This window comes from Pelecanus crispus, chromosome 21 (assembly GCF_030463565.1).
Source record: "Pelecanus crispus isolate bPelCri1 chromosome 21, bPelCri1.pri, whole genome shotgun sequence".
Classification (NCBI taxonomy): domain Eukaryota; kingdom Metazoa; phylum Chordata; class Aves; order Pelecaniformes; family Pelecanidae; genus Pelecanus; species Pelecanus crispus.
Window position 1 is genome coordinate 6,012,905 of NC_134663.1, and position 16,303 is coordinate 6,029,207.

Genomic DNA, 16,303 nt, shown 5'->3' on the forward strand with positions numbered 1-16,303 from the left:
TATTTCACTGCTGCCATTAGAGTTCTGCAGCAAAAGCACACGTCAACCTTGCAAGGAGCATTTAGCTTACAGAAGTAAAGGAGTTATAAGCTAAGATTTCAGCTGAATAACAGCTGTGCATTTAGACAGCTTCAGAAGACCATGTATTTTACTCTCACGCCCTCAAGAACAACACGCCAGACTGCTTTTTTAAATTCACACAGGCACATTTTGGGGTCACCTCCCTATTATAGCCCTGCAAACACCAAATAGGAAGTAAACCCAGCATGTTCCTAACAGTGAATGAATGAAGATCAGATCTACCTGTCCTCATCACAGCACCAGCTACCAACGCAAATGTGGGGTGGACGTACATGCACGCAAAGTCTCTGCTTGGGGAACTCGGCTGCTGATGGCTTTTTTTATTTTTAATCCACGAGATCACCCATCACCGGTACGTAATTTGTTTCTGCAAAATCATGAAGCAAACCAGATGCTATGAGCATCTTGTTCCAAAAAAGTCTTTAATCCAATCCTGCAACACATGGCCCGGGGTCCTGATGTCAGCATGGGTTCTGCCACAGAGCAAGCGTAAATTTATGCCCAAATCACATGTGTGCCAAGAGCACGCCCATTTAAAACACACAGAGGCAGCATTTGAGAGAAAACACAGACTGCAATTAAAGCACTCAATCTGGAAGGCCAGAGATCAATTCCTGACTTGGCCACACATACTCTGCATTGCTTCACCTTCGCATCTCAGTATATTATTTCCCAGCAGCCCTGAAAGGAACGGAAGGACGTTTTCATAGACTGTGCCAGGGCTCAGATACTCTGGCAACAGGGCAGCAAGAGCTCCTTGCGTTAGAGGAGCTGCAGCAGCTCTCCTCTGCTTTCATTCTACTGCATCATACTGGAGGCAGCTAACAACAACCTTCATTTCATTTAGCGGCAATTCCTGGACCTCCCACCAAAGGAGAAAAGGAAAGTTTCCATAATGATAAAAAGCCACAAATGAGAGAGAATTACCTTGCAACTCTGTTTTGCTTAAGCCTTTCCAAATCTTTTCCTTGTGCTTGTAAATCACTGTCAGTATTGTTCCTACATTCTAATCCAGTATCTGATTTAAGGAGATACGTTTCCAAAACAACACCACCACAAGGACATCCTGAACTTCCCCCCATCCAAGAAAGCAGGCATCCTTTCCTGGGAAACTTATTTATTCAGTTACCTCTCATTATCAGAAGAGAACTCCTCCGTCAACGGAGCTTGTTTATGGCATGTTTCTCCTCAGAGACTTCCCGCCTCCTTCCACATGTGAAACACGAGTAAACACTTACTTAGTACAAATGAAGGCAAATTGGTTGCGACTTTCCAGAAGAGCAGCAGCTAGTCCTGTAGCTGGCAAGCTGCTGTCCCAACGGGCACAGCCTCAGTCTGCCCAAATCGCTATTTTCATTGAAAAAAAAAAGTCACCTTCAAAGGAAGCAGCTTCCAGTCTCAGTGTAAGTGTGCAGCACCTAGTCAGTTCTGACCCCTTATTACTGTGATTAATGCAGGTGGGTGAGCTTGGAAGGCAGCAAGTGCTAAACCCAAAGTGGATTCCAGCTTGTCTTCAGCACATTTATAACTTACCACCTGCTCCCTTCAACTGCTGACAAGCTCCTGTACAAAGGGGAGAAGGCCCACGACACAATAAAAACATTATGGCAGTACCCATTCTCCTCAGATCCAAAACGTCAGTGCCGGTGTCACAACCCGAGGTTAGTAGCCTGTTCATATATAACTACTAGAACGCTTCTGCGAGACCCAAGTTGGATAGTTAAACCCTGTATTTTCCCTGGCCAGAATCCCAAAACTAAGCTTTCTTATACTAAGTAATTGACAACTTCATAAGGCTGTTGCAGGACTGCTTGAATTAGAAACTATTTTGTTTCAACATGGAAGGCTCTTTCCTGGCAAGACGAATGCAGAAAACTCATCCTCCCATGACTGCACTGGGCTAATACTGCCATTAAATATGCTTTTAGCTAATACAGCTGTTGGTAAGAAACTAGCCACGCCCGTGTACACTCCCAGACCCATTCTCCGACATGTTGTGTAAAACTTACAAGTGAGGCTAGGTAATGCAAGTCTCTGGGCTATACAACTTCTTGCACAGTTAAATCCACTGACACCTTCCTTTCCCTCCTGATTACATCTAGGGACGTGGTGCACACTCTGTCCCAGCAAAATCTGTGCTGCTAAAAGCACCAAAGCGCTTGGGATACCTTGACATTTACCCAAGAACTCGCTTGGGATTCTTCACCAGTTTGCCTGGCTTGTACACTCAAAAAGCCAGGCTGCTAAAATACAGAGAAGCCAATATCCTACCTAGCAGCACAGCGTACATGCCCTGCCTCACAAGGTACACAGGAAAAGCAATGGTGGGGAGAAGAAGAAAGAAAAAAAAGAAAAAAAAATCATATATCCCATTCCAAGAGAAGAAATAGTTTAATTCCTAATCCAAATGTCACTGGTCAGCTGATTAGCAGCTGGCACTTGGCAGAAGCTAGAAGGCAATAACTGACAAAATACACTTCAGAGTGATATCTTGAACCCAGCCACACTGGAATTGGGTTGAGCATCATGTAAATCTGCAAAATTTACCTTGGATGGGGTTTGTTTTAAAGTGAAGTTATTTCAGAAACAGCTCACGCGTAATGTTAAATTGATGTGACTGCAGGTTACGGTGCTGTATGCTCCAAGGAAAGGGAGCGCTGGGGGTAAGCCAGGCAGGGGTCAGCAGAAGCCCTCTGCAATTAGCCCAGCCACACATTTAGACAGCTCAGGGGGCCACTTTCCCCCATCGGGCACAGGTTGTGCATTCACAGCCTTACGAAGCTCTTGATACGCACCTTGGCACCTCTGCTAAAGAAAATCACGATGAAACCTTCTCACAACATCCGTTTTTTCAAAACAAAGTAAAAAAAATACAGCTGGCAAATTTAAGCTGATTTTGCATTGGTTTATAATGTCTCCCATTAAATGCTTTGAAATATACATTAGCTAGCAGCACACACAGAGCATGTATCTGAAAAAAATTCAGTGAAATATCTGATTAAACCTGAATCCCCCAACTTACACATTTTAAGGGGAAAAGACTACAAGTAGCACCTTCAGAAAAATACGAATGGAAAAAGTGACTTTTCACAGACCTAAAGAAACGCAGCCTGTATCTTTTGCTAGAAGTAGACCAAGACAAACAAAATCCTAGCTCGAACACGCACCTCATCAACGCTTACGCACCTTGGATCAAATCAGCACTCTCTTATAATCTTGCAGGTACAGAGAATTACACAAAACGCAGCCCTCCCCGAAGACCGGACACTGAGGCAATCCCCTCCTTGTTTGGTTTAGCTCAGAGGAGTACATGTGGCTTGTGGTAGCCTGCCACATATGCACATCCCCCAAACTCCTCAGCAAATTTCTGAGTTCTGACAACATCCTTCTACATGTTTCTGCTGCTCTGGTCCTCACCACAGAGACACTGTCCTCCTTATAGCTCCACTGTGGGTTTTTGGGGTGGGTTGTTGGGGGTTCCTCCCCACACACACACAGGCAGAAACAAAAAGCAGCATCCATCACCCTGGTTTGGTTTCTTTTCATAAACAAACCAGTAAGATAGCAGCCTGACTCGCCCACAAACTCAAATGCCTGCTGGGCATTCGCCTCAGCTCCGTGATACACCAGTCACCCTCAAGTCAGAAACAACCCCCTCAGCCCATACCGGAGCACTACGCTGATGCCAGACTTTACCCCTGGCCTTGCAGAACCCCACAGCAGTTAACCCTCATGCAAACTCTGAGGGGAATTTCTCAAGAGATTATTCACGCCTTTATATGGATAAGAGCAAGATGACTACAAAGACTCAACTAAGAATCACCTATTGCAATATCTTGTTTGTAAAAAGAACTGATTCACTGGTATTATAACAGCACAGACAACCAACCATTCAAGTTCCTTCTACATTACTCCCATCTACTTCCTTCCAAAAGGAAGGAATGTTCCTCCCCACCCAGGAAAGCAAGTATCCAGACACAACTGTCTTTAAGGGGGTGGGGGATGTACCTAACTGCAGCGGATATTTTGGGGGATCTACGCAAGAGACTGCGAGCGCATGGAGACATCTGCCATCTGGCACACTTCACGGTGCCTGCATCAAGGACTCCCATCCTGGGCCAGGGAGCCGTCATCTTCAGCAGGGTTGCTCAGCAGAATTGAGGGTGACCAGTCACGGCTTTGACAGATCGAGGTAAATCCCAACACTTTAATTCCAAAAGTTCTGGTTCAACCAGTTCCTCAGGCTTGCAAAAGTCTCCCCCAAACCATCCATCATCATTTCAGAGACACTTTCTTTTAAGCCACTTCTACATCTCATTTATTTTCTAGGCTTCACATGCTGCACCAAAACACAGGCCTCTCCCCTCCCTTCTAAAGCAATGGGGATAAGAGATGTTTCTTTCCCAGACAGGATACTCCTCCTCCTCCTCCTCCACAGTGCTTCCCAGGGGACTTTGCCTTTTAGCAGAAATAGCCAAGACTTCACAAGTTGCCTTTTCAACACTGCTGAACCACCAAAATTCACTGCAGATACAAAAAAGTTTTCCAGCTGAGGATTCAGACGTCAGTAGTGCAGGGACCAGGTTGCGGAGAGCTCCCCAGGTCTCCAGCTGAGTCAGTGAAAAAATGCTGTTTACCAGCACTTGGGGAGGACAGGCAGCTATGCCAAAAGGCCAGAAGTATGCAAAGCTGCAGCACTTCTGACCCACGGTGACTCCCCAGATGACCTACCCTTCCAATAAAGGAAATGGCATTTTCACCCCTCCGTTCCCATCAAAAGGCAGCAACCCGCAATCCTACAAAGCCACCTGGCTCTTGTCCCCTCGGAGACTTCACTGGCCACACAGAGGGATTTCGGACTGCTTGCACCAGGAGTCTAACTGTGAGGAAAATACCTGCATCGCACATTTCACCAGAAAACCCCCAACTTCCTTTGCCTTCTAGCACGGTCAGGAAGAGAACATAGCACTTATTTCACAGTTGTAGCCAAGCCTAGGCCATGCTCCATCCCAGAGGCCAGCCAAGAAACCAGGAGTCACAGGGAAAAGCCCTCACAAGCAGCAGTTCCTCCGGACAGCGAGGCACAGAGGGGAGGCACCTCTGCCACGCAATCTGTGCTGCCACCTCGCACCTTTGGTGGCCGTAGCTTAGGCCTGCTGAGCAGGAGAGAGCCCAGTGACACACAGGCTGGCTTCCTAGTGCTGTCAGCACCGGGGCAGAACCTGCCAACAGATTATTCATCAGCAAAAAAAAGCCTCTGTTTTGCCATGTTACCAGGATGAGGCCAGCTTGCATTAAAAAAAGACTGTGACAGCTTCTCAGGTTTAGCTCACATAGTTCCTAAGCTCCTAGGTCCAAAAGGGCCTTGGAAATATCAGCCAAGGCAAACCTATACGGCAAATTTCAAGTGAGGGAAAAAAAAAAAAAAAGAATCACTATAGTTACTAGTTGAAGGACTGGTTTTGGTGTTCCTCTCAGCTCAGCATGCGGCAGAACATATCAGAAACCATGTCTGAAAGATGGTCACAGATTTATTTTCTTGTACACTGTGGTGACTTTTTACAAACCTGAAAGCACACAGCGTACATGGAGTCCCTTTTCCATTTTAGGGTTCCTTCTGTAAAAGCCACCACAGGTCCTCCCACTCAGCTCTCATACAGCAGCTACCCTCTCCTTCGCAATTACAAGATCAAAACAAAACACTGTTTTGACTGAAATGGCAAAGGATGCTGCACAGGCGACAGACCAGGAGCAGGTCTAAGGAGGCCAACATCTCTCTGAAGGTCAAGGCTAAGGTTACCAGCCAGAGCCATTCATAAGGTTCCTTACAGGCCAAACAAATTAAATGTAAAATGATAGTTAAAGCAGCAGTGCTGGTTACAATTAAAAAAATACCACCAGCAGCTTGCTGCACTGCAAGGACTGTATACGTAAAGAGTTTTGTAATCCCTACTGTTCGTTTTTAGTTCTTTAATTATTTTATTTTGAAAAAAAAAATACAGTTGGGATCACTACTTCCCCTGCAGAAACCCCACACAAACTGAAATCCCTCATCCCAGATCACAGGTAGCTCTACTCAGCCTACCTGTACGCACGACATACCTACAAGGAATTTACTCCTGTGTTTTATTCCTCTCTGCTTAAGGTAGGAAAGGAGCCAGCTGGCTGTAGAAAGTTAGAGCGAAGGCCACCGCTTTCTTTATTTACAGCACCTTGTTCTGCACCAACACATTTGTCGATTTTGGTTTGTTTTTTAAACTCCCAGTTTAGGGGAGGTGGGAAACAATTAACTTCTGAAATCCCCTCAATTTCTAAGGCATTTAGGAATAAAAAAAACCCACCAAACCAAATCCAGCAAACGCACGCTGGGTTTACACACGGGAGGAGCAGAAATGTCAGCTTGCAGATGCCACCGGATTGCCAGTGTCAAGGACAAGGAAATATTAGGGGAGCTGGGGACAGAGGGGCAGGCGGAGCGCCGGGAAAGGCCAAAGCCACCCCTTCCAGCTTTGCGAGGGAAAAGAAGCGAAGGCAGGGCGCTCCGCAAAAGGCTCGGGGTCTCGGGGTCTGGGGGTGTCAGGGGCTCGGGGTGTCAGGGGCTCGGGGTCTGGGGGTGTCGGGGGCTCGGGGTCTGGGGGTGTCGGGGGCTCGGGGGCTCACCTTCCGCCAGCACCTCGTCCACCGTCACCTGGCAGCGGCCGATGCTGAACACCCGGCCGATGTAGCCGCTGCCCGGGCCGCCGCCGCCGCCGCCGCCGCCGCTGGTGCCCGACCCAGGCCCGGAGCCACCCTGCTCCCGACGCGAGTCGAAAAACTTCTTCATTTCTCAGGCGGCAGCAGCTGCCTGGTTACGGGGGCGATGCTGTTTTCAAGGTCCCAAACCCCCTCCTCGCTCCTCCCGCGGCCCGGCCGGGGCCGCCGAGGGGGAGCCGGGGCCGCTCGCCGTGCGGGGCCGAGCCGAGCGGGCGCGCCGTCCTCCGGGGGATTCACACCTGCAAAACCACAGCGGGGGGATGAGGGAGGGCAGAGGCGGCCGCCCCCGCGGCGCGGCCTGGGCCGCCGCAGCCCCCTCAGGGGAGCCCCGACTGCCAGGGCCCCCCGCCCGGTACCTCTCTGCGGACGGGGGGTGCCTCCATGCACCCCGCAGCGGCGCCCAGGGCCGGCCTGCCGCAGCCCCACCGGCTGCCCGCGGCGGGTCACGGCGGGGGCCGCCTGCCCGCAGGGCCCGGGGCCCGCATCGCTGCCCGAGGGAGCTGCCGGCGGCCACCGAGCCCGTCAGGGACCGACCCCGCCGCCGCCGCCCCCCGCCGGCCCCATCCGACCAGGAAATGGGCTGGCACAGGAAGTCCCGGCTGCCGGCGGGAGCGCCGCCCCCGCGCCTCCGCCAGCCCGGGGCGGGGGGCTCGGCCGGGCCCCGCCGCCACACGACGCCCGCCCCGCCGGCGGCCACCACCCCCCGCCCCACAGCGCGGCGGAGGGGCGAGGGCCCTTGGGGGGGGGGGGAGGGGGGGCGAGGGCGGGAGGGGGTGGAATGGCGGCAGCCGGCCCCGCCGCGCGGCACCCTGGGAGCTGTAGTTCCCATTCGCCCAGCGGCGGCCGCCGTCGCCGCGGCGGGGACTACAACTCCCGGCATGCAGCGCGGCGCCGGCGGGACGGGGGGGGGGCGAGGAGGGGGCGCGGGGCGAGGTTGTGGCGGGGCCGTGAGGGGCTGCGGGGGCAGGGCCCGGTGCGGGGGCAGGGCCCGGTGCGGGGGCTTCCCCCCAGCCCGGCCGGCGGGGATGGCGTCCCGGCGGGTCGAGGGGCAGGTGCCCCGCGGCCATGTCTCCTCGCCGGGAAGGATGGGCGCAGAAATCCCGTCAGCGAGGAGCCGCGGCCCACGCTGCTGCCTCGCCGTGCCTGGCGACGGCTCTTCATACATTTATTTCCAAAATACCGCGCTTAAACTCGACCTTTTCCTGCCATAACAACACCAGTCCACCGCTGTGACATCTTGCGCTTGACCCGAGGTACGAGGCTCGTCTTCACACAGGCCCTGCTAGCGCCTGGTTCGAGAGCCTAAATAAGACTAAAACTGGAGATACCCCCAGCCCTCAAAGCACTCATTGAGTGCTTTAAACCTAGCAGTGGGTTTTGTAAAGCCTGCGCCTTAGATTTGCTATTAAATCACATCTTTCTCCTCCTCCCCACTCCGGCGCCTCGCACGCCTGGCAGCAAGATGCTCACAAGCAGCAGCGCAGCTCATCCAAAGAGCCCAAAGCCCTTGGGTCAGGCTTCAGAGAAGCTTAGTTTAGCTCAAATCTTGTGAAATTTCCTTTAAATGCACTTTGGGTTCTTTTCAGCCTTTCTTCTCAGAAACCAGGAGATTTTTCCAGCCTATGGCATCTGCAGCAGCTGGCTCCTCTCCTTTCCACACGCGTTAACAGGGAAGGCCAGAGCTGGGATTTCAAACAGCAGAGGGAAACATTAAAATGGCAAAAATTGGTTTTCCCAGCCTGCCACCCAGAATACAAAACCCCGAGGAGCACGTGGCTGCCAGAGGAATGCCTCCATGACAGCACCGCTCTCCTTCCTCCCCTCCGACCGGGGCAGAAGAGGAAACCAGAGCATGCTCGTGTTTTCCCGATGACTATTATTTCCTGTATTACGGTAATAACTACAGCCGTCCTGCTGACAAGCTCCTGTCCCAAGCGGAGAGGCTAGGCAGGCCCTGGTTACTGTGGGATGGCAAAAATGCTTACCCTTTGCACAGCCCTTTTTCTTTTTCCTGCATCGCTACCTTGCTCGAATGGGCTGGCTTTTGGGCACAGGCTCACAGCAATGCCAACAAGACTGGATCAGCATGTTGTAAACGGACCTAATTGTTTTTCCCCCAATGCTTGAAGATTTTTAAGATGCATACGGCTCTCAGAACAGGCAAGTAGAATCGCTGGTGATAATATTTAGCATGTTGGATGCACAGATCTAAAAGTGCATCACTGGACAGTTGCTTTTCTGCTGAGCTGTAGTGCCTCCTCCTTATGGCTAATGCTACACTTCCATCATCCTTGTTCTGAGCAGTTCTTGCAGCTAAGGGTCTACAAGCCCACCCTGCAGACCTCAAAGTCCTCCTTGACCGCCATCATCCACCCATAGTTTGTAGGGTGCTGCAGAGCAGCTCCTACTTGCACCTCATTTCCAAGTGCCATGTACAAGACGCCCTAAGTCCGCATGGCTGGAACTGCAATCACCGCAGCCAGTCAGCTGACACAAGGGTGAAAGCAGCCCTTCTTCATTTAACAGGCTTTAATCTTCATTAAACAGCTGTGGTTTGGGGCTATATGATGAGTTGCCACTGGTCAATACAGAAGGTTCACTTGCCCTTCAGATTAAATATGAGGTGGGTAAAGTCTCAGTTGCTTCTATCAATGTTTTATTTTATTTTTTTGTTGATTACCCTAACCTGTGAAACATCCCCAGGCATCTATTAAGACTGAGGTAAAACACCCAGTGCAAAAAGAGTCCAATAATCACTGATTTCTGGGGACTCTGCAGAACCAAACAATTTCCAAGGAAATTGGGCATCTCTGCACAGTACAGGGAAATGACTCATTTCCAACTAAAGATAAAGCCTAATGCCATGCAGAGAGCTTGCAGATGCACTGCTGAACATCCTAACTAGGCACTGAGAAGTACTTTTTTTTAAAATGTACCTGGGAGCGCTGATGTATAATGCAGACAAGTGTCAGACCCACGTACAACTATGGCGCCCTGATGTTCTGCCCACAGGCGCACAAACTCTGTCGGCAACCATTTTGGGGAGCAAAAGCACAGCAGAAGCCAATCCTCAGTTGCAGATGCTGATGATATTCCTTATTCCAGAAGGCACGAGGCTCGGCTGCACTGCTGCAATCGCAGTGACCTTCATAGGGATCAAAGCTTTCAGGCTCAGTTCTCTCTAAGTGAAAAAGCTAATCAGTGATTGCCGGCAGAGACATGGTCTAGCACTGCTCCTGTGTTAGCCTGGAGCAACTCCAGGGTGCTCATAGATTTGTCCCACCGCAGCGAGAAACCTCAGTCTGACTAATACCGTCAATCCTAAACACCACGTTTTAGCTGTTAAAATCCCATGACGCTAGGTTTAAAATACCCAAGTCCCGATGATGTGGTCAGCAGGGCTGTTTGCCTGCATATTGGCTCCCTGATCCCTGGTTCCCCTGTGCTGCTAAGAAAATGCATCCAAATCCCCAGGAAGAAGCACATTAAGACAGCTGCATCCCTCTTGATCAAACTTTCCAGACAGCTCAGCATTTTCTAAATCAAAACATACGTTTGGAAAGGTTTCACGCGATTAACCTAAAAGCGAGGGCACACTGACCTCTTCTGGGCATTTCCAGAAGTGGCAACAAGGTAGAAAAGAGCCTGCAGAGCTTTCTGTGCTTGGTTACAAATACCTATCCAGGGGCAACAAAGTAATGGTCATGTTTTCCTGTAGTCAGTGCATAATAAGTAAGTCATCTCATCCGCTTATTTTTATCTTGATAAGTATGTTCCCTTAACCACACACATTTACTGCAAAAATTTCTGTCAAAATTCTCACCAGCTAAAGAGTATTAGAGCCACTATTCTATCCATCTCTTTCCCCATGTTTTCTAGAATCCAGGGATTTATTTTAAGTGTATAGCAGTGGCCCACAAGCACTGCTAGTATGACCAGAAAAGCCATCGCTTTTCTACACTACCCCCAAGAAAAAGTTAACTCTCAAGCATATAGCTACTAATTCAGCTAGGTCCAGAGCTCTGCAGAGGAACAAAAAGACAACTCCAAAACTCATATCTATATTTTACCTGTTTAAAAATTAAAAGTTCCTACCTCTTATATACTCCTGTTTGCCCTTGTAAGACGCACTCACTAGCTCCAGCAACCGCTGCACCTCCCACAGCTAGAAGCCAACATCTTGTATCAGTGGTAACGGCACTCAGGGCCTATGTATAGAATAGATACACATGGAATTAATTGAGCTGATTGAGATCTGTAGGCTCGTGCATGTTCGATGCAATACTGTGCATAGCGTGCATTGACACTGCGTGCCTCAATAGGATTGACCACCAAGTCAAAAAGAGCCAAGTTTCTCAAGGAGCATGATTTTGCACTGCAAATACGTGCTGTTGTTTAAAGCAGGTATCGTTACGCTAAGAGAAATTTGCAGATTGGGTTCTCACTGACAAGGGATTTCTGGGTTGTGTTTTAGGTGGCGGGGTCCTGAGTGTGCCCTCCGGCTTTCATTGCCCCAAGCACTCTCACCTGGCCTCTAGCCAGCACCCTTTGCTCATCCGTGACCCCCATTAAAGCGCAGGCTCGCTCTTTGCTTGAGGCGGTCGTAGGCTAGTCCTGGCTGGGGTTCTTTTGGCTTTGCCGGGTGAGCTCTGGGCTTGTGTTGTAAGTGCTGCTGTTTCCTGGTGTTTCTAACTGGGTTTCCTGGGTAGGCTGTGGACTTGCTTTGCCTCATGATTGCTGGGCAGTTGCTGAAGCTGGTAAGTGCCCCTCTCTCTTTAGGCACGGCAGGACTGGGTGCTGTTGGCAGGCTTACTGGCACCCTTTGCTCCTAGCTTCTCCTCTCTTGTAGAGCAGCCCCGCTCTTGGTGCGTTTTAGCACTAGATACATCATACTATGATGCTTAATGTGTTTTCCCCACTCCAAGGGCTGTATCAGCCAGTGAGTTTCTACCATATTTCCATGAAGGAATAAATACATGTGTGCCTTATAAGTCCCCCTTAGCTGGGCACTCATAGCTCTGTTTCTGTCCCCTAGAGCTGGGTTATAGCCAAATTATGGAGCGGCTAAGTAAGATAAAACTACATAGAGACAGATATTAATTAAGAAGGGGAAAAAAAAAAATGAAAGCTACTCATTTCCTCCTCAGAACTATATGTATGCTAATTGAAGTAAATATTCATTAAGCCCATTAAATGAAATTTAGGTTTGATAATGCATTTAAGGCTGCTGGAAGCAATGGTGTAGCAGTTCATAGCCTGCAGCTTTGGGGAAGGAGGATTTAGGCTGTACCACAAATGATATATAGCTTCCACAGGAGCGTTAGGAGTTTCCCTGACTGCATATCTCTCCACGGAGCTGGCAAATGCCCTAAGGCCTGAGGTTTAAATTATATCAGTTAGTCTTGATAGCGGGGGGTTGTTTGAGGCAGAGTTACTGTATTTGTACAAACTGTAATGTGAATGCAATTATAGTGGTCTAGCCCATCTCTTGTCCTTGATGTAAATAAGCTATACCATGGCAAGCGCTGCAGATCTGATTGCGTTGCATCCACCTTAGCTGATGTCTTCCCGGCAAGTAAAGGGAATGGCTCATCGAGGCCAGGCAACCCTAGATCACGTGCAGATTCCCGTGCGTCTTCTGCCACAGCCCGTGCCTTAAGCTCTGCTGGGGATGTTAAAGCTGGCCTGTTTTCCCCACAGTTTGAGCAGTAGAAGGTGAAATAACACAAGCAACTAGGATCAAGAGCAAGTGACAACTTGTATGACTGCAAGGGGCTCTTTTGAAGGGAAGAGTGGCACCCCACAAGTGCCTAACCATCTTCACAGCCCCCCTAGAGAGCTGCTTGCTGACTCCAGTCCCGCTTTGGATGGCATTCATGAACGCAGGCAGCCGCCGAAGCTCTCAAACAACCAATGGCCCGGGACTGTTTGCCTTCCCTGCTGTTTATAGCTTTAGTTAATAAAAGAAAGCAGTAGGCTGGGCTCATGGCCAAGTGCAGCCTTAAGTTTCTCTGTAAGAGAAAGGCAGAGTGCGTGGGTATTCCTGAGACAGTGTCAACACAGCATATGCCGCGGGACAGCAGCGTGGAAAGCAGTGAGTGCGGTAGCACCCCAGACACTGTTATAGTTGTCACTGTTATAAATTGTAATAGCATCCAGGATTTCCTCTTGTGTGCCTGCCTGCAGAACATGCAAGCATCCCTGTCTTAAAAATCTTGTAGTTGAAGCACACTTGAAATGTGGAGTTTGGCTCCTGGCTTTTTCACTGCTCGCTCCCCTTATAGTTTATTTTCTAAGTCATGTAGGCCACCATGTCTAAGTGGTCTCTTGTTTTAAATGCACTTTAGGTTAGAGGGATATTTTCAAATCAGTTCTGCTCCCCTGTTCCCTCCTGGCCTTACGGGATGTTTGTGTAATCAACACGGGTCTATCCAGAGAGCCCTTGACCCGCGCAGCGGTACTGGTACGCTCTGCTCAGGGCTTTGTGAGGTCCTGTCTGGATTGCTGAGGGGTTGGAGTGCTGCACATTCCCCTGGCGATACTGACTGTGCAAAAGCAGTGTTTCTAATGGTTATGGTAAGTAACAAAGAGCCAAGAACAGTTTGATTTCTTACGTGAATTGGAATATTTCAGTCTTCCCACCTCAAATAAACACTGCTTACCCATTTCTGGGAGTGTGTTTATCACTTTCCTTCCTCTCTGTGTGTTAAAAGGGCTTTGCTCAAATAATGGAACAAAAGCTTCAGGCTGGCTCTTCCTAGGGTCTTCCCCAAAACACCGCTGTTTCTGCACCAAGGCTGCCCCTGATGTGTGGAAAAGGACATTTCATCTTACGCAATGCTGAACTGGAGGTAAGGAGACATGCTTGCTCTAAGTGTCAAACGTACCCCTACATCTCTGTAGTGAGTCCTAATATCTGCAGTTATCTTTGTGATTAATCTGACATTAATACGTAGAACGTGAGAGTTCTTTACCCTCTTACGAGCACATGAAAATCCGTGATTTAGACAAGCAAGCGCTGGCTTGCAGCCTCCACCCTAACCCTGGCTACCCGCTGCTATGGAGACAGCAGCCTAACTGAGCTGCAGCATTGCAACGCAGCTCCGACAGCACTTGCGCAACAGTTCAATAACCCCATTTTCAGGGGTTGTGGATTACAAACTGCTGGTGCTGAGGTATCAAACTGAGCATTCCCTTATGAACTTCCTGCATAATCCCCAAAGGGCCAAATTCTGGCCCCCACTTAAATCTGCGGGCGACTGGCTGAGGACTTAGTGCCAGGACTTGGACCTCAGTGAATGAGGCGAAGCTGTTTCTCCAAAGCTAGGGACAGGTACCTGTTAACCAAATGACACACTGAAAATCTCTCCTTCCAGCACTAGGCTCCTCTACTCTTTGAGGTGCAAATTTAAAAAGCCAGGTCCTTGGGGCAAAAACACAAATGCTGCCATTTTCCAAGCGGTTCAGCTCTGTTCTCATTGTGGGACCTAGAATAAATACCTCCTGCTTAACAGGCTGGCTGCTTGAGCTCAGTTTATTTACTCAATGCACACTGCCCTGTCTTTCTGTGACCTTTAATTTTTATTATGTCTTTTGTAGAGAACAGGGAGAACAGCAGGATGGAGTGGGAATACAGAGCAGGTATGCAACTGAGTAAAGTCCGGGTATTTTGAGAGCTTTATAGCAGGGGGGTTTAAAATAATCGATGGGACAGACAGGAAATATCGGTGAAAAGCAAGGTACTTTGTCACTTACTATACACGGATAGGAACTGCGGGCTTGTCTGTTACTGTCCCTCTTTTGATGGGAGGACAGTAAAGCTATGCTAGACAGTGCTTCGGGCTGGAGATATTTAAGGATAGCCATAGCCTTTCCATCCTTTAAGAGATGAAGACAACATGCTGAAAGCTGAGCAGACCCTAGACGAAGGGCTCCTGGAGAGACAAAGCTTTGTCTCCTGAACCTTAGATAGGAAATTTCTCCTGCAGCAACCACCCCTCACCTTCCTGAAGGGAGCAGCTCCTGTAGCAAGGTACAACAGGGTTCAGACAACCATTGCCCCAAATCCCCTGTCCTGCCATCCACCTTGCAGAGAAGCTCAGCTAACTCTCAGCATGGTCAGAAGCTGTTGTACTCTGTATTTTTTTTCCTTTCTGGTCCAAATAATCATGATTGTCTGAATCGGATGGCTACAGAGCCAGCATCCATAACCAGCCAAGATCATAGGGCACTCGGCTGTGTGTCGGGTCAGGATCTGGCTTCCAAATGGACTACACTTACATGACTAATTCTAGATGGCCAAAACCACGCATGCAAACACCCTGCATCTTCAAGTATTCCTCCCTACTTGGAGCATCTCCCAGGGGGAAAGAAAAGGTTAACTTATGCAAATCATGAATGGCAGGATTTGTGCAATATTTAAAGGATAAATAACTTCCAGAAAAGATTAATAACTTATTGTCTTGAATAATTACTGTTGCATATACCATTGACCTAAGTGTCAGAGCCATCCAGTCCTTGGGGTTGAAAAGGCTGGAAAGCAAACAGAAGAATGAAGCTTTTGAAAATACAGAGGCTAAAAAAAGTCAGAGGCAATATAAGATGGAGAAACACAGCAGTTCTCCTGCTGGTGGATTAAAATGAGTGGGTACGGGCCCAGAGCAGGAGACAGCTGACGTGAGAGGAAGGGATGAGAATGGAAATTTTAACAGACGTAGGAAAGAGAAGAGTGTCTCCTTAGTGACTGTTGATAATACGTACTAGTCCACACTAAATCCTGGTTGGGGTAAAGTGCCAGATTTTGCAAGGAAAGAGACTCTGCAATGGCAAAGGAGAGTGCTTGTGGCTTGAACCCTGTTTTTCTGCTACCCTCTGTTCAATGTTTCCCCACATCAGCAGGGAGCGAGTAGATGCTGGCTGGCTGGCCGCTGTGGGGTTGTTTTTGAGAGATTGAGCTGCAGTAGGAGCTATAATAAGCCAGCTGCACAGACATGCTCACTGGAGCACAGCCTGCATTCATCCCAGCTGCTAAATTTAGGTCTCTTCCAGCAAAAGAGCATGTGCAAAGAGGCACAGGGATGAGATACAACTGTCGTACGAGCTGGAAAAAAGAACCTGAGAAGGTTGATTTACCCGTTGTCATGACTGTACTTTTGGCATCAGAGGAGACCAAAGTCCCTGAGGGTAAACACAGTGAAGACAAGACACGTAACATTGCAAGGCTGATTTCCCTCTGTTAGCCTCATGATCTTGTCCAAGGCTGACCCTGGCAGTGTCACATCGGGGTAAAACTGAAGTCCCTTCGCCTGAAGTGTTTTGACTTGAGGGTGGTGCCATTTATTGGGGCAAAAAAAATCATCTTTATGAAAATAATCATTCTTACAGAAATCATGGCTGTTTGTGACGCAAAGTTCTTAGACAAGGGGAAACGATGCTGAAGACCTGGAGCGGTGCTGTGGGAGCAAAGGAG

At 49.2% G+C, this 16,303-nt stretch overlaps 1 protein-coding gene across 4 annotated transcripts in view; it reads right to left on the minus strand.

Moving 5' to 3' along the window:
* Positions 1-6,904, minus strand: part of AAK1 (AP2 associated kinase 1) — an 80,028-nt gene extending 73,124 nt beyond the window's left edge. For all 4 annotated transcript variants that reach the window (XM_075723925.1, XM_075723923.1, XM_075723927.1 and 1 more), the window contains exon 1: positions 6,742-6,904. In XM_075723925.1, coding sequence (XP_075580040.1) covers positions 6,742-6,904 — 163 coding nt within the window. The remainder of the gene's footprint in view (positions 1-6,741) is intronic.
* Positions 6,905-16,303: the final 9,399 nt, after the last annotated feature.